This window comes from Apodemus sylvaticus, chromosome 5, assembly GCF_947179515.1.
Source record: "Apodemus sylvaticus chromosome 5, mApoSyl1.1, whole genome shotgun sequence".
Taxonomy (NCBI): domain Eukaryota; kingdom Metazoa; phylum Chordata; class Mammalia; order Rodentia; family Muridae; genus Apodemus; species Apodemus sylvaticus.
The window spans coordinates 117,415,317-117,433,496 of record NC_067476.1 but is presented as its reverse complement, the minus strand read 5'-3'; the positions used below and the strand labels follow the sequence as shown (position 1 = coordinate 117,433,496).

The 18,180-nt window shown below is 40.1% G+C and overlaps 1 protein-coding gene and 1 long non-coding RNA gene across 2 annotated transcripts in view; one reads left to right on the top strand and one right to left on the bottom strand.

Moving 5' to 3' along the window:
* The window catches only part of Hao1 (hydroxyacid oxidase 1), a 55,609-nt gene that overhangs the window by 14,320 nt on the left and 23,109 nt on the right, over positions 1-18,180 (top strand). Inside the window, exon 3 of the mRNA XM_052181490.1 lies at positions 14,536-14,791. Within this exon, the coding sequence (XP_052037450.1) occupies positions 14,536-14,791 (256 nt within the window). The remainder of the gene's footprint in view (positions 1-14,535; positions 14,792-18,180) is intronic.
* Positions 9,543-17,815, bottom strand: LOC127684585 (uncharacterized). The gene is made up of 3 exons (XR_007977753.1): positions 17,721-17,815; positions 12,179-12,287; positions 9,543-9,680 (listed from the first exon to the last, which is right to left on the bottom strand). It is a non-coding gene; the product is annotated as an uncharacterized LOC127684585 (long non-coding RNA).

Sequence of the window (18,180 nt, the reverse complement as noted above, 5' to 3'; positions counted from 1 at the left end):
AGTTTTGTGGACAGATTGCTCGAGTTTCAGAGAACTGCTCTCATAACCAGTGATGGTGTGCCATACTCTCTCACTTCCTCCGTATGGGTCCAAAGCGGGTGACTATGGTGAGGACAGCTGGAGTAAAATGAAATGCTTATTAAAAAATTCTTAGGGAAAACTATTCATCAAATGTTATATACCCTGGTACTCACCATAAGCTAATATTAAGTGCCCATTAGCTCTTACCCTTTTAGATTTATTTAGCACAAAATTAACATTTTCTAGGCACTTGCCTAAGTACATCACAACTGTCATGTTTGATATTCTCAGAAAGCCCAGAGAAGCAGCTATATTACTAAGCCTATTTTACACATGAGAAACTGAGGCACATATAAGATGAGTCACTTGCTCAGGGTTAAATGATTCATAAGTGACAGGAAGTGTCCAGAGCAGTCTGTCTCCAGAACACTGGCTCCTAACTACCCTGAACTGCTTTGAAAATGCTCTGAAGGAGTTGTAACATCAGAAGTCATGCGTTTATAGGTTTAGGTATGTTCAAAGCAGGACTCTGGGACATTGACACACTCAATCTACCTGTGAGTGAGGTGGAAAAGGCATACAAAATAGGGTTCAGATATTCCTTTCTTCAAGAATCCAAAGCATCCAAGTTATAGCACCTCAGCTTATAATACAGCTGTATACCAGGGAGCTCCCTCAAGGACCTCCGCTCATTCTTCCAGGTTTCCATCTGTGCTCTTCCAATCATCTACGATACAGTGTTCTCTTTAATATTGGAATTAATCAGCTCAGAGAAAAAGCTATTGCTTGGCTCGTACATTTGGGTGTGGTCTGTGAATTTGGCCATGACTTGTACATTTAGGTGTGGGATAATGAGTTTCTTTCACAGGAAAAGGAGGGGCCCTTGAGCGGATGCTGTGGGTGACTGGGGTATTTGAATTCATTGCTTCTTCCTGCTACTGTTGGATTCTGGAGAAATGTGGACCAAGATAATAGCTCGGTGAAGGATGTAGTTAGCCACAAGTAAGTTTAAGCAAGAATGGAGCAACCTTCACGTTTAGTAGATTACTCTCTGAAATTCAGGAGTCTATCACAGAATCGAGAATCTATTACTTGATGTATTCTATTATTCCCAGGTAGAATTAGACAATCTAATTCTGATCCTTGAAAATATCGCAAAATCTGTTCAAGTTACCATGGAAGAGCTTTGTCAACCACCTGGCCCCTAAATTGTGTATTTCCAGGGACACAGCTTATGTGAATTTAGGGCCAAGTTCAAAGGACAGACGTTAGTTTGTGATCTCAGGACAAAGTGTCCCCAACAACCTGGCAAATGAGAATAAATGAGGGTCATTTACATCCACAGGGAAAGGTCTGACCTGTGAAATTAGCATATTCTCTTGACAGTTCTAGATATGGCCATGGTGCCATAGTCTTATATACCCTGCGTGATTTCCAGAGATCTTCCCAGAATCTGACTCAAAAGCCCTTTACCTTGTCCTGTCACCACTGTGGCCACAAATAGGCATGACCCAGACCTACACATAGGATTCCATGTTTTCCCATGGTCTGATGGTTGTAGAGTGCACTACGCATTTTATTATTAATTTTGAGAAGCAATGACGATGCATACGGGCATCCCAGGTAAAACTCAGGGGCCCTTTGCATTTTAGTGAACAGCTAATCACTTGATATAAGCGAGAGCTCTACCTTCCAGACATTCTAGTGTGGAGTCATGAAATAAATGCTAGAAAAGCTGACAGCGGTAGGCAGGGCATGCCACTCACTATATCTCTCCAAATCTTCTTGCATATATAACCTCTTTTAGAAAAGCACAGCCTATTCATTTCTTATTACAATGAAAACCACTTTTTTTTGAACTAATACTTTTGTCTTACACTTAATTCAAGGACCTCAAAAATTACCTTTGAAAGCTATGCTTGAGATGATTAATGTCTACAGAGTAGAGGAGTTAAGGAACCAAGTCTATGCTCAGTGGTGAAGGCAGCAGGGGGTAGCTGTGAACTTGCTTAAGCTGCCTGTTCCTGCAGGAGTGAGGAGAGGCTGCCAGCTCTTCAACTATCTCAAAAGAAGCTAGCAATCTCAATTTTTTTAATGTACAAATTCTTGTTTTTATATGTTGGCAAATAAATCAAAATTGTTTAAAATGCCATTTGGGGCAACAGTATGTGGGCCAAAGCAAATACTGTTGTGGGTTAGAACTGTCCCCGGGCTGTTCAGCCAGGACAACCGATTTATGTGCACATTCACCACTAACTCATTTTAGTGGTGGTCTTCGGGCTGCCACTCCTTCTCACTTTCTAAGGTTACTGTTTCCTCACTGATAAAGTGGACTGCTTAAGGAAGCCAAGGGTTTTGCATATCAAGTCCCAAGGTGCTTGGGGCTGTTCTGAAGGACCTTAGAAACTTAGTCATCACTGAGCATGCCTGCTGTTGTGAATTGAGTATTAAAATAAGTTCCTTAGGAAAAGCTTTCCACTGCTAAACAATTCATGAAGGCAAAGCTGTCTGTGAGAAAACTGCAAAACAAAACCAGCTCAGCATGGTGGTAACCTCAGCATCAGGAGATGGGGGATGGGAGTTGCAGTGAGTTGGTAGCAGGTAGGGAGGGCTACATAGCAAAACAAAATAGTCACAAGACCAGAGAACCAAAGCCAGAGAAAGAACCCAATGAAGACAAAACACAAAAATTCAAATGAGTAAATGATTTAAAAAAAAAAAACAAACAAAACGGTTTTGAATAAATCACATTTAAAATTTCACCAACTACCAAAGACATTTCAAAATATATAGTTGGACTCAAACATTTTCCTGGGGTTCCATCTTTTTAAAAGTGTGTTTTAAGGCCAAGGTTGGAGAGCTCAGATGGGTGAGCACCTGTGTGCACTTGTGTTTTTTCTCACACTATACCCCTGGGATGTGGAATACCAGTGGAAGTATATTTATCTTTGAATTTTGGCAAAGACACAGATAAATTTGGTAAATATTTCAGAAATTCAGAAAATTATAATTCAAAGCTGGTGGAAAGATATCTGAAATTTATTGAACTATTGGTGTGTCTCAGATTTTTAAATTTATCTCACCTATTGCTTTAACACTATCCTAAAACACATTCACTCAAATCCCTAAGGTCTGATCTTTAACTCTGTTAATGTGGAAACCGGGGCTGGGTGACATTAAACATTTTGTTCAATGTTGTTATTCCATTAGTTGATGTTGATTGGGATATCCTGGTCAACCACCTATATTTCCCAATATCATTAACTGCAGCAAGAGGCCCAAGGTAAGCCCTATGTGCCAGTCTAGGAACCAAACCATAAGCCAAACCTTAGCAGTTTTACCCTTTTGAATTTTGAGAAGAAATAAACCAAATAAAATGAAAGCCATTAGGAAATTCCTGGTAGTCTTGCATTATGCATCAACAAAAACTACAGTTTCTAAAACTCTTATGAAGTGGGAATGTGTGACTGGGGATACCACAATTTTTTTTTATTTTTATTTTTATTTTTTAGGCATTATGCTGTGACTAAAAGATTTTCTGCAGATCATTATTTAACCTTATAATTCCACCTTAACAACTGGAAATTGTTCTAATATTTAGTGAATGGTAAATGTCTATGAATAAGAGACTTCAGTGCCCCCTACATTTTTCTTTCTTTTTCTTTTTTCTTTTCTTTCTTTTTTTTTTTTGTTTTTAGTTTTTGTCTTTATTCTTCAAGGAAGAAATCACTTCAGTATTTCACATATTAAAGGTGACCATCAATCTTAGTAGCTGCTAAAATAGGTGCTATTGTTAGACTCAGTTTCTGTATTGCAAGATGGGTAGACCACTCTGATTTCCCTTGTCTTCTTCATGGTCAGCGTAGCCCTTAATAGCTGAGCCATCTCTCCAGTCCCAAGTTTGAGTTCTCCAATGCTTGCTGTTATGTTATAGGTGTTACCAGGGAAGCCCTCTCATTGTTTGCATAGTGACCATAATCGAACCTTAAAGTCTTCCATGGAGTTGCATAAGCCTGCTTATTTATTGGATTTAAACATGGGGAATAATAATGAAAAAAAAGTATGTATCCTTATCTTTCTAGCTTGTTATATGGACAAAGACCACATGAGGGAGTGCTAGGACCTTATATGGAGAAAGTCATGACTGTTTAATGCGTTCTAGGAATGCTCAGCATATTAGCAAATTCTTATTAAACTGTCAAGAAAAAGTTTTTAAAGAAATCCCCTCCGCTGGATGCAATTAGAGACTACTGAACAGGATTTGATGGGCCATAAAACCATTAAATCTGAACACTTTCTTTTTGAGCCTAAAACGTCCCAAAGTGAAGTTTGGGATTCAGCTGTGATTGGCCACCTATGGCAGGTGGTACGGAGAGACACAAAGAGCTACACACTCCAGAGAACAGATCGCAGTGGAGGAGAGCGTTCTAGCTGTGGAATTTTCTGGATTTTCCGAGATTAAGTGGTCAGGCCTTAACACTGACAGAAAGAGCACTCAGCAGGAAAACATTGTCATTTCCTTTGCTTCCAACTCAAAACGATGCAGTTTTGAAAGTTTTATTGATTTATATATTTATGTGTTATTCTAGGTGACCAGGGAGATATATACGTTTCAACATTCCTATTAGAAAAAGAACCTCATTGTACTCAATTTTACCCAATCCAGGCAAAGCAGTGGGCTTGCTCAAAAAGACATTTTTGACTTTTCTGAAAGTGGAGGGTGTTTTCTGTCTTGGGTATAGTGTTTGGCTTCTACATCTCTGCCATGGCTCCTCAAAATGGGCCTGCAGGACTGTGGCCATTTTCATTTGATGGTGGAAGAGAAGGGGGTGCTGGCAGGCAGAAGGGTTTAATTTACGTATCTCTCTCTCCAAACTCTGCCCAATATTTTGACCATTTTTTACTAAGAAGAAACAAAATTAGGAACAAAAGGAACCAGATCACCTGACACTTTCTCCACATTATGGTAGCTAGCCCTTTGAAGGGAATATCTTATTTTGGTGCAAACTGAGCATGCCAACAACTAAATTAAAAATATAAAAATAACTAGTCCATGCTTTAAAAAAAATTCTTACTTCAAGCAATTTTAGCTCTTTTATGGTTTGAATCTCCTTTCCAAGATCACCCACACACCCCCACACCCACACCCCCACACCCACACCCACACACATACAGACATACTATATATGTGTGTATAGAATGACAAGTGTACTATATTGTTTGTAGATGTTCCTGACTTAACAATAGATGGTATCCTGATAAACCCATTTTAAGTTGAAAATATTGTTCAGATAAAATGCATGGAATGCACTGAATTTGCTGAACCCCATGACTAGCAGTTCACACTGATTGTTACCCTGTCTTTCTCTTGGTGACTAGAAGTTGTAGCTCACAGCTACTGCTCAGCAAGACAAGCAAGAGAGAAGCATTTGGACTATTGCTGGACTGGAGAAATAATAAGGTTCAAAGTTTGAAGTATGAACTACATACTACTACTGAATAGTATCTATTGAATACATCTTGTTTTCTTTTTGCTGTGAACTAGAAAACTATAAGCCGACCTGTTGTAAGTTAGGGAGAATCAGAAATTAAACAATTTCATATGTAAAGTTAAAATTCCATGTTTTTTCCTGAGAGTTAAGTTTAGTATCAAAATCACATTTTAGAAAATAAAATTTGTTCATCAAAAATGGCTACTAAAAATTAGAATCTAGCTGTATTTTAATTAGAACATCATCAAATGGTATGATTAAGGACTGGCCACAAAAATGTAAGCAACTGAGTAGGTTTGTGAATAGCGTGCAATTGCTTTTGTGACTTCTTAGTGGATGTTGGATTGTGACGGTGAGCAATTGGATTGTAGTGTGTCCCAACACTGAGGGAGTTAAGCTGTGACAATTGACTGAAGTCACCAGGGATGGCCTTGGTGGTCTTCAAAGTCATTTATCATTAGGAAGTATCTGACTGCGGGGTGGTCTCTTTCTTGTTATCTGCCAGTTATATCAGGATGGGACCACTCAGCACAGGAGAACAACAAAGCAGGGGAGGCAATGTTCTACTGTAACACAGTGTTGTACCCTAGGAATGGGCTGGAATAAGTCAGGAAGGTCTAAGGAGTCACCAGGACTGCTGGGTCTTTACACACTCTTCTGTATGTTCATAAAAAAACTCTCAAAGTACAGTGGCAGGCTCCTGTGATCCTGGAGGATGTACTGCTCCAATTCAGAGAACGACTCATGTTAAAGGAATTGTAAGATTAAGCCTGTTTTCCTCACCTTTGTTGAAAGTACTTAAACTGATTAAAGTCCTTAAATGTTAAGGTTTGTTTGACCATTTCTAAATACTTTGAGCATAATTTACAGTTCACTTAGTTAATTTCCTCAGAACTATTTTTCCAGAGAAGCCTAGTAATACTTTGAGACACTCTTGCAACGTTGGTCATGTTCTCAGTCCTTGCAAGATGAAAGGCTGACGCACGCAAACGGACATTAAGGTGTATATTTTTGCAAGTACTTCAGCATGTTAGACCTTGAATTTAGAGCACACAGTGGCTTGGTACTCTGTCACTGCATATTTTCCCCATTACACAAGGACTTCCTGTGCAGATGACAAAATTCGTTTTTCAGCGCAGATGTTTTGGTGACTAAGTTTTGTAGGAGCATTTTAATCAAATGCATCTTACAATGTTTTTGAACAAATTAGACCTTTCTCCTTGCTTCTCTCTCTCTCGTTTTCTTTAAAAAAATGTAACTTTGAAAACTCAAGTCCCTTTTACCATGAAAATGAAAGAGAGATGATGGTCAAAGAAAGCATTTGAAAGCAGGGTGTTTGAAATTGTTCAATGTCTGGGCCTCAGTCAGAGTATGGGAGGGTCTCTTATGAGTTAATGTTTTGAGTAATAGTTATAATTTCATTGGTGTGACTGTGGATGGAAATCTTCAGGTCTATCAGGGATGGGTTTTTTTTTTTTTTAATGTCAAGCATAAGCAAGATGAGCTTTTGTTTCATTTGATCACCCAACACCCTCTTCGTGAGACTCCTGGACTTGACATTATAAAATTTGGAAGCCATTTTATAATCGGTAAATTGTAATTTCCCAGCTTTGGGTAACTACTCATCTTCCCTTTCCATCTTTGGACATTTAAATTTGGATTTAGTCCTTAATGTATCCTTCTGATCTGAAATCTAGGAAGCTAGGGAAATGATGGGCAAACCGGCTTATGAAATATAACTAGTGATGGTTAAATGAACTGAGGCTAGTCGCCCTAATGCAGTTTAACTCCTCCACGCAAAATCAGTAAGAGATGAATATGGAAGGAAACGTTTTCTTTAAAGGTTGAAATAAAGAAACCTGCCCCCAATCCAGGGGCCCAATGCACTTCTCAGCCATAAGGCAGACCTTACCAGGCATCCCCTTTTGTTGAGCTATTAACTTGTTTGTAGTTACATAAGCCACTGTACATTGGACTTCAGGATTTACATTAGCTCAATTCTTATGCAGCCAGTTACAGATGCCACAGAGTAAGGATGTAGTTAATACTTCACTGGATGGCAGCATCCTGGGTCATACTGCTTACCTCATGTATAGTCCCGCACCGGTAAACAGGATTTAACATTAGCAAAGACACTTTATTTGGGTGGATCTGAGAGCTGAGCATTGCTATCATTACTCCACAGTCTGGTATGTGGGTTGTTTATTTGCTTGCGGACTGAGTTTCTCATATCCATTTGATAATGGCCCCTTGTCAGGCATATGGTTTGCCCATGTTTTCTTCCAGTCTACTGGTAGTCCCTTCTCTTGTTAACTGTTTTCTTCCCTGTGCTGAGACATTGTAGGTCAGTGAAATCCCTTGAAAACTAAAAAAATAAGATTACAATGTGACCCAGTCTTCTCACTTTTGAAATATTTAAGGGAATTGAAACTAGCATGCTAAATATACAGTTGTAATCTCATGTTCAGCTAAGCATTATTCAAAATAGTCAATATGAAAGAACCCAAGATCCCATTAATGGATGAACAAATAAAGAAAATGTGGTGTGGATGCATGTACAATGAAATATAGAATTGTAGAGTAACGTGACAAAACTAGACGCTGTGGTTGAGGATGGAGAAAGGAGGATGTCAGTCAGAGCATGGGATGATGTGATAGAAGTGAGAAGCCAGGGGTCAGGATGAGAATGCGGAAAGGAAGGAGCTAACCAAAGTCTAGTGTAGACTAGAGGAATAGCCATTGGGCTGCACGAATGAAACCGCTCTGAATACTGATATATATTTCAAAATTTGCTGAAAGAACAGGATTTTTAAACTTATTTTTTAGTGCTATGGGTTGAACTCAGAGCCTTACTCTACATGCTATTCAAGTCTCTACTGAGCTACATACCCAGGCTTGAAAAAAAGATTTTTGATGTTTTCATCACAAAATTAGTTGCATATGTTTACAGAGTAATTGATTATCTTTTACTATGAGCATATAAGTCAAAAGATCACATTGTATCACCATTATACACACAATTACCACTTGTCAATTAAAATTCATTAATACATGTATATGAAAAAAAGAAACATTACTGACTATGAGGCACTTTACCTTAAGATGATGTTAGGAAGTATGTCTCTGATAAAATATGAAGAATTTAACAGTGCTCTTGGTTTTCATTTTCCATATTGCTGTAGAAATTACTATACATATCCCATCCCAGTCATGTGACTTCAGCATTCAGAGGTAATAGTCATAGATCTGTATTAATTTAAATAACTGTCTAGTGATGCTCTAAAGTAGGCAGGTGGCTTTGAATTACTTTGCATGAGGAATGTGCATCCTGGATAGAAAGTCTTCAATGCTCAACCTGTTACCACCTATTGCTACTCTAAAACATCAGTGTTATTTCCAAGTTTATCTATCTATCTATCTATCTATCTATCTATCTATCTATCTACCTACCTACCTACCTATCTATCTTATCTAATGTATTTATTATCTTTCTCTGTGTATCTATATATGTATCTATGTATCTATCTATCTAATCTTTGTTTTCACTACCTATGTGTATGTGGCCATACAGTTGTCTCTTTTGCTGATGTATGAGTGTCATACTTTTCCTCAGAGCAATAGGATAACATATGACTGCTACTGCCCAATAAAGAGAAGGAAGGAATACAGATTTCAAAAATTTACTTGGGAGATAGAGAGAGTCTTAGTGGTTCAAATCACTTGCTACTCTTGCAGAAGACTCAGATTCAATTCTCAAGCAACAATAGGGCAACTCCCAACTTATCTACAATTATTACAGCACACACACACACACACACACACACACACACACACACACACACACACGTGTATCTCTAGACCGAATGCTCATGGGTATAAACTAAAACTAAGTAACTCTTTAAAATAAAAGTTGCAACTTAAAATTTTTTCAATGCCTTATTTTTAATGATGGTTCTTAAATGCTTTAACCTCCCTTTTAGCCCCCCCATCCACTAGAGGTAGTGGAAAAGAAAGGATATAGGTAGGGGACATGAACCAGTTTAGACAGGTTTTTTAGAAGCAACTCCCATCCATGTTGTATGGAAATTGGCAGTTTAGTTCACAGATGTTAGCAGCAGCAGCTGGATCCACTGGCAAACACTTCACAAATATATCAGCAGTTCAGTTCTGTAGAGTTGGGATAGCAAACACGAATCAGCGGTGGTGACACTACCTAGCAGAGACAGCCAGACCTCAGCCTCAACACAAGCCAGCAAGAGGGACTAGGAGGAATGCCAGGAGAAGTTCTCAACTTTGCCTCTCTCAGCAAAGCGAAGATCAGCGAAGACTCAAGGTCAACAAATGTTGCACAGCTAGCTCTATGAGCAAGCCTAGCTCAGCCCCCGTCGTACTCCCACACCTCCCCCCCCCCAGTCACAGTCTGTCCAGTCCCTTTTTATACTTCCTCTAAACATCATGTGTCCTCCAGCATGCGCATCTGTCTCAGCTGACTTCACTCTGCCAATCAGTCTGAGTCTATGAAAGTGGCAAAAAGCCTCACCAAGCACAGCATACCACCAGAAGTTTTTCGGTGTGTTTCATTTTACGGAGTCAGGACAAATGGAACTCAACTACACAATGTAAGGCAGACCAATACATGCATGTTGTTAGTGAAGAATCTCTCATCATCTGTCCTTTCATGTGCTTGCTTTAGCAGAACATCCGTTCACCTGTGTCTGCTTCAAAAAACCCTTCATTCAGGAGTCTGCCTTAGCCAGTCCTGCTAAACCTTCCTTCACATGCTTGCCCCAGCAAAGCACAATCCAACCAACTTAAGGTTCAAAGAACCCTTAAGTTTCCACTTCAAAAAGGTTAGTTGCACATGGTGCCACGAATCTGAAATCCCAGTACTTAGGAGGTAGTGCCACAGTGACAAGAGGGTCTCTTGTTCAAGGCCATCTTAAAATAAATAAAAAATTCCAGATCAGACTGGGATGCACAACAAGACCAAGGAGGCAAAGGCCTTTCCTCTGATACTTTAGGGTTCTATTCTTGTGTTAATACCTTCAGGATGATAAAAAGAGGCAGTAAAAATAAGAAACCAAAGTTCTGAGAGGTCACATGGGATTCCCATTTACTTGCCAGTGTATTCTTCTAGATATGTTAAATTTATTATTATTATTATTATTATTCACTCATGTGTGTGTATGCATGTGTGTATGTGTGTGTGTGTGTGTGTGTTCGTGTGCGTGCATGCGTGTGCATGTCAATCAGAGGGTAAATTTGTACAGTTGGTTTTCTCCCTCTACCTTTATGTGGGTATTGGGGATTAAACTCAGGTCTTGAGGCTTGCTTGCAAGTGATTTATCCTCTAAACTATCTCCCTATCTCAGGATGTGTTATCTCTAGGATGCATTGACTACCATGAATCTTCAACCCTGGACCAGTATTAGAAATCTTCATCCCTGGAAAGAGCCAGGCTGTGCTTTCATAGCAACACCGTCTCATGTGAGGGCTCTGTCCAGCAGGCAGTGGAATGTGGATATGCGAAATCACCTTACAGTGGGGTGTTGAACAGCCAGCATCTAGGGATAAAGAGGAGAGCTGAAGCCTATCCTTTGTTGAATTAAATCGACCTTTGAGAGACACAGGTAACAGATTCAGACTTGACAGGGAGAAACAAAACCTCTTGGGAATAACAGGACGAGCATATTTATGAACACAAGTCACCTGAGGATTTTTCTGACGAGAACTTTGGGACAAAGCTTGCCCATGCTCAGGTACTTTAAGAAAAAATTTAAAAAGTGTAATATTTATCTCCAAAAATGCCCAGTGAACTAGAAGGGTTTATCTTTCAGGTGAAGGTAATATGTGAAATCCTTGGTACTCAGTACAGCAAAGGACTTTAACCCATGAAAAGTGATGCTTAGATATCAGCATCTTATGCTGTAACAGGCATGGATACTGCACGGTGTGCCAGGTATGATAGAAGTCATTGGTCTCTAAAAGGTCCGAGGAACCACTGGTGAGGGGAAGAACTGAAGGCATGATGAAAATACTTTGGTACATTTGAAGGACAGAACAACAATCACTTCACAGCTATGGTAACTTGCCTATGAGAATGGAAGTACATTAATTTTCTTTTCTTAGATCAGGTGTAGCTGAGGCTGGTCCTAAACCTGTTCTGTTGCAACAGGAAATCCAGACTCTCCTTAAAATTGAAAGCTTCATACCTCAGCTTTCTCAAGGGCTGAATACCAGAGATGAGTGATCACATTTGGGTACACTTCAATACACCATGGAGTCAAAATGCCATTTTCAGAGCATTTTCAAAATGCTTTAACTTGAATAGACACATTTTTAGTTCTATCTCTAAATGGGTCTTTAGTTTGTTCTAAGGTTGAAAATAACAGTTATACGGAATTAGTACTTTTCTTTGTGCAGGACGAGTCATCACAAGTGAATAGGAATCAGAGCGATCAGTAATGTTTGTTCAGGGAGCAGGGACCTCCTAGGATGTCTCCCGTATTTCTTCCTGGTTGTAATAACTTTGCCTCAACAGAGATGATTCATCATGCTCAGATTCTGCTATTCCCTCTGTTGCCAGTAGGCTCCTGGTAAATCACCAACATTTGTTAAATTCTTGCCACTAGAGACAACTGTAACTTAGAATTTTTGGTCCTCACCTCCAAATTTCAGCCCCTGTGATGTTAGTTGTTGAAAAACCATGCTGCTTGGGACCACTGTTCAGTGACAGCACTCAGTGCTAGCCTGTTCTGGGTTTGGTCTCCAGTGCTGGAAGGCAAAGTAAGTTTGTAAACATTAGAGGAGGATGGGTAGCTCCAGAGCAGGTGGGAGCAACGGCGGCATAGGCTGCCTTATTTTCTACCAACATCTGTACTTAAGTGATTATGGAAAGGTGTTCAAGAATGCTGATACCCTGAGCAAACCGGAAGGTTTGGTGTTGGTATGATTTATGCATTGGCTTTTAAGATTGTCACAACATTTATAGAATGCCTGTAGATATTTCTAATATGCTAAAGAGAGTCTGTGAAGACATCTTTGTTACCACTGACAGAGCTGTGATTGAGTGTACTCCTAACTCCATGAAGGTCCCCCAGTTATCTGAATATCCCCTTTGCTCATCCTTTTGTGAGGAACTACTTTTGTCTGTGCTTGGCTACTGGAGACAATCATGGATAGCAGTCCTATACAAATAGGCAAGTTGAATTTTTTGTCTGTCTTTGCTGCCCAACTCTACGTGACCTTAGTTAGGTTACATCTTCAGGACATCTTTTTTTTTTAAATTTTATTTATTTATTTATTTTTGGGGTAATGTGATAGCTAGAAGTTCTGACTCAAGCACTCAGTGCCCTCTGGTGTTGTTTCCACATTGCTAAATTTAATGAAAATCAGACTAGGATCCAGATGTTTTATTATCTAGCAAAATGTGTTTCTTATGGTCAGTGATTTGCAAGCCATGAGAATCTATTATAGACATTCTCAAACAAGCTCCTGGGATGAACACTATCAGAAAAGGCATGGTACACTCCAGCTTACATATTTTGTTTAAGATGAAGATTCCGTCAAAGGTATTGGAAAAATAAGGTCTGTGTTACCAAAACCAAAGCCATTCTAATCACACTGAGATTTAGACTTTGAGTCTCAAAGCCGATGCTAATATTTTAGTGTCCTAGTGGGGTCTAGTGTAGAGGTGGCAGCAGCATATCTGGAATAGTCGAATCCTTGGGGTACAGCAGGGACTGATGGAGTAAAAACCTGTAGGTTGGATCCTGAGGCCCAGTTTTAAAAGCTCTCCAGGAAATCTGGTTGCTTGTTAAAGTTTAAACATGGAAGCTCTTGGACCTCTCAGAGAAACTACATAAACACCACCTTGCTTGGTTCCCTTTATTGTCTAGTGTCCCTTGGACAAGTACATTCATTCCCATTTGACTTGACGCAAGGTGGATTTTCATATATGTTTGGCTATGGATGTTTATGCTCTACTTCTTGGAATTTTCTGTATAGCATCCAAAACATCAAGTCAGTCTCTCCTCTACTAAACTCTTCCTATCTATTGGATATGATATTTTCATGCTATACAGAATGTGGTTGGCTGGGAATTGACTCAGGGGCTCTGGAAGGGCAGCCAGTGCTCTTAACTGCTGAGCCATCTCTGCAGCCCTATAAGTCTTTAATAATTATAGCAACTAGAGTTCTCTAGAGAGAGATGGGATCAGTAAGATCTATCTCTCAATATAGATAACAATATATTTCTATCTTTCTATAATTTTTCTTTCTTTAATTCCTTTTTTCTTTCTATCACCTATCTATTTATCAATCAATCCATCAATCAATCAATTTTTCTATCTCTATACCACTATTTAAGATAGATACTTATTTTTCGGACTTAGGTTACATAACCGTGGTGGCACCTAAACTCCAAATCTGCAGAGTAAGCAGAAGGCTAGAGAATTGATGAAAGATGATATTAAAGTCAACTTCAAAGGCAGTCAGCTGGGAGAATTTCCTTTCTTTCCTTGGGAGAGATTAAGTCATATTTTATAGTTGAGGCCATAAAACAGCAGGCTATCTGCTTTTCTCAATTCTACAGTTACTTTAAATGCTAATTTCAACTAAAAATACCTTCATGGTAACATCCAGATTTATTTGACCAAGTATCTAGGCACTGTGTCCTAGACAAGCTGACACATAAAATTATCCTTTACCTCAGTGCTATCCTTAATGGTTGTGTTTTATATATTAATTATATACACTATAACCAGTACCCTAAGATAGTCATTTAGATTGCTGTTAGGGTTTCTACTTTCAGCTATAGCACATGCTTGGTTATTTACTTATTCTTTTTCAAATGATATAATGAACAGTGAAATTCAATGCATGTTTTATGTGTTTATGCTTAAAAATTTGATTTCATGTTGACAGATTGTATTTGCAGAGGTCTTCCCTCCTTGAATGAAACACTAGTCTTAGGAGGAAGAGCTATGCTAGGTCTACCTTGATCTTCTTCCTTTCATTACAGCCTGCCAGACCATGGGAACTGGCATGATGCTGAGCTCCTGGGCCACTTCCTCAATAGAAGAAGTGGCAGAGGCTGGCCCGGAAGCACTTCGCTGGATGCAACTGTACATCTACAAAGACCGTGAGGTCAGCAGGCAGCTGGTGAAGCGAGCTGAGCAGATGGGTTACAAGGCCATCTTTGTGACTGTAGACACACCTTACCTGGGCAATCGCTTTGATGATGTGCGGAACAGGTTCAAGCTGCCACCACAACTCAGGTAAGTATGATCTCACAGACTCAAGGTGGAGTTTCCCTTTTCCATTCATGGGCCACCTCCAGAAGCTGCTTTTTATTTATTTGTTTATTTATTTATTTACTTTGCAAGTAGATACCAGAATAATAGATCTCCATAAAGACATTAACCATAGAGATACTAACTTTATAATTAAAAGGATCTCACTGGAAATGATTGGCTCTGTGTTTTAGAAAAAGTACTGCCATATATCTGCTTGGGGATGCCACACATTTGAGCTATTCCAACAGGAAGGATTACTGTATATTTGTAAAAGTCAGAAAATTTTATTACCAAAGTGCATTAAAGTTTTGGGGAAATATGAAAGAGCATATAGATAAGTTTTGAATAGGTCACAGTTTTATTATTGTAATCCTGGTACCCTATTTCTCTGTGGAAATCAAAGACTCATATGCATCATTTAATTTTAGTTGAAGTAGGAGCAGCTAGGGCAAGGAAGACTGAAAAAGGGACAAAGACTTGGAGGCAGAAGAAGCAATGCATTCAACCCTTCATCTCCTATGGCCTTCTGTTCTGCCTTCATGTGATTCATCCATTCACTCACTCATTCATGTTGGCAAAATCCATGCATCAAATAATCTAGAGTTGAACTGCTATTTCATCAGGACATTCAGGCTTTGAACTGTACCCTTCTAAAATGGTAGCATTTTAGAAAATTGAGTCAAAACCAGGGCCTCAGTGGAGCTCAGTGAGAAAGGACTCCAGGTTCCTTCAGCTCGAGCATCTTTCTGTTGCTTTCTCTTTCCATATTTTATACCAAAAGGGCCTCTTTTGCATTTTGGGGGGGGATTTTTTTTATTCGATGTCTTCTTTATTTACATTTCAAATGATTTCCCCTTTTCTGGGTCCCCACTCCCTGCAAGTCCCATAAGCCCTCTTCCCTCCCCCTATTCTCCATCTACTCCTTCCCACTTCCCTGTTCTGGTATTGCCCTATACTGTTGCACTGAGTCTTACCAGAACCAGGGGCCACTCCTCCGTTCTTTTTGGACTTTTTTTCCTTTTTTAATTTATTCGATATATTTTTTATTTACATTTCAAATGATTTCCCCTTTTCTGGCTCCCTACTCCCCAAAAGTCCCATAAGCCCTCTTCCCTCTCCCTATTCCCCCATCCACCCCTTCCCACTTCCCTGTCCTGGTATTGCCCTATACTGCTGCACTAAGTCTTTCCACAACCAGGGGCCACTCCTCCATTCCTCTTGGACATCATTTAACATGTGGATTATGACTTGGCTATTCCACATTTCTAGGCTAATATCCACTTATCAGTGAGTGCATACCATGATTGATCTTTTGAGACTGGGTTGCCTCACTTAGTATGATGTTCTCCAGCTCCATCCATTTGTCTAAGAATTTCATGAATTCATTGCTTCTAATGGCTGAATAGTACTCCACTGTGTAAATATACCACATTTTTTGTATCCATTCCTCCGTTGAGGGACACCTGGGTTCTTTCCAGCTTCTGGCTACTACAAAAACGGCCTCTTTTGCATTTTTTTCATGCCATTTGTGCTAGATGTGTGATGTTCCTTGGGACTATATGTATCTAAACAGACATCAGATCTCTGTGTTAGTGAATGATATGTGGTGTTGGGTGACTGTGGGTGCCTTCCAGGACGTCAGGCTCATTCCACAGGGGCCACTGCTCACCCTGCTGATATTTGGTTTGTGTTTGGAACAACTAGGGCTTTAAAGACAGAAGAAATACAAAAGAATCAAAAAAAAAAAAAAGGAAGGTATGTGTAAGCATCTCCTGTTTACCTTCTGAGAGAATTCAAACAAAGGGAAGCAAAGCTCGAGTCAGGTTTTCCCATACAGAAGACAGATCCCTGGCCGTGTGGCTTCATATGCATCCTAGACAAGAGTGCCCAGCCTTGTGTAAGGACACAAAACTGTCATTTACCATAGCCACCAACATACTTTAAAGTACCACACATAAGATTTTGCTATTGTGCTATGTGTCAACTGGTGATGTAATTAGTGGGAATGCTTCTCACTCCCAGACACGTTTGGGGGATATTATTTCTGTATGTGGTACCTCAAATAAGCTAATGAAAGACTTGGTAGTAAAGCTAGGTCACAGGTCTGATGAATAGACTACCTAGATATGATGTAGGGAGCAAACAACTTACAACTTCTCTGCTATGCAATCTATACTCAACTTCTTTATTTTGACTGCCTACTTTTTATAGACTTTCTAAAATAATTAGTTTCACACTGCCACAGTTTCCTCCAGGAAACACTCACATTGCCCTTTGGTCGTTTGTGAGGGAATGCCCCTGTTTCTTCTTTTCCTAATGATACCACTCTTGACAACTGTGATGGTGATAGAATCGTGGAGTTTGCTTTGTATTTCCTTCTCCGGGTAGCAAAAACATAGGTATCATCTAGTCCTGTGGGCGGGAGAATACTGTTGTGTATCCTGGCTGGGACCCCTTTCGTCTCAAAGCAGGGTGACTGCATGATGAGCCGCAGGCCCTTCCCCTCCACCCCCTTTTCCTTTGCCCCTGGACTTCTGCCCAGATGATGTGGAGAGCTGTGAAACAAAGACCCCTTTCAGCTGTTAGTGTTCACAGGAGTGGCCCAGCTTGTAACAGCTCTGTTCTGAAGATGATCAAATCACGAGCAACACATCCAGGTTATGGGGAACACGTAAAACGTCCTGCAGCTGGGCACACCCCATCTGAGCCTCACACTGCCAGGGCTTGTCCTGAAGGCATCAAGGTCCTGCTCAGCAGCACCTCAGTGATCCACACTCTTTTAGAAGACAGAACACATAAAACTGGAGGTCAAGCCTTCCGCTTGAAACTTCACTCACCCCCCCACCCCTACCCCCACCCCCAATTCATCTGTGAACAGCCCGATATGAAATCAGTTTCTTTTTGCACTGACCTGACTCATAGAAGGTGAAGCCTGCTTTTCAGAAGTGAGGTTTGGCAAGGGAGAGAGACAGGAAATCCAGGGGAGAATGAGTCGCTAAGCCTGGCTCCTTCCAGCCCTTGCTACTTCCTCTGTCCGGGTGGAGGGGAGGGCCTTGACTCTTGGCACCCGGGAGCAGAGAGAGTTCAGAGGGTTGGTAATGGCCACTTGGTCTATATGCAAAACATATGCGGGTGTGTGCTCTTTACAAACAGCATGAAAGAGACAGAAGGGAAATCTCCTCTCTGGAAGAAGCAGAAATAAAGCCAGTTTACCACGCAGACTCAGGAGCCTGTGAGGCGAAGGCATTTTGCCTTGCCCATGATCCATGGATATGATCCGTTACTTGGGTTCAGAGTTGTCTCTTTCCGCTCCCTCCACAGTAACAGACAGTTTAAGGAAAAGTGACAAGAGCGAATCATTGTTAGGAATA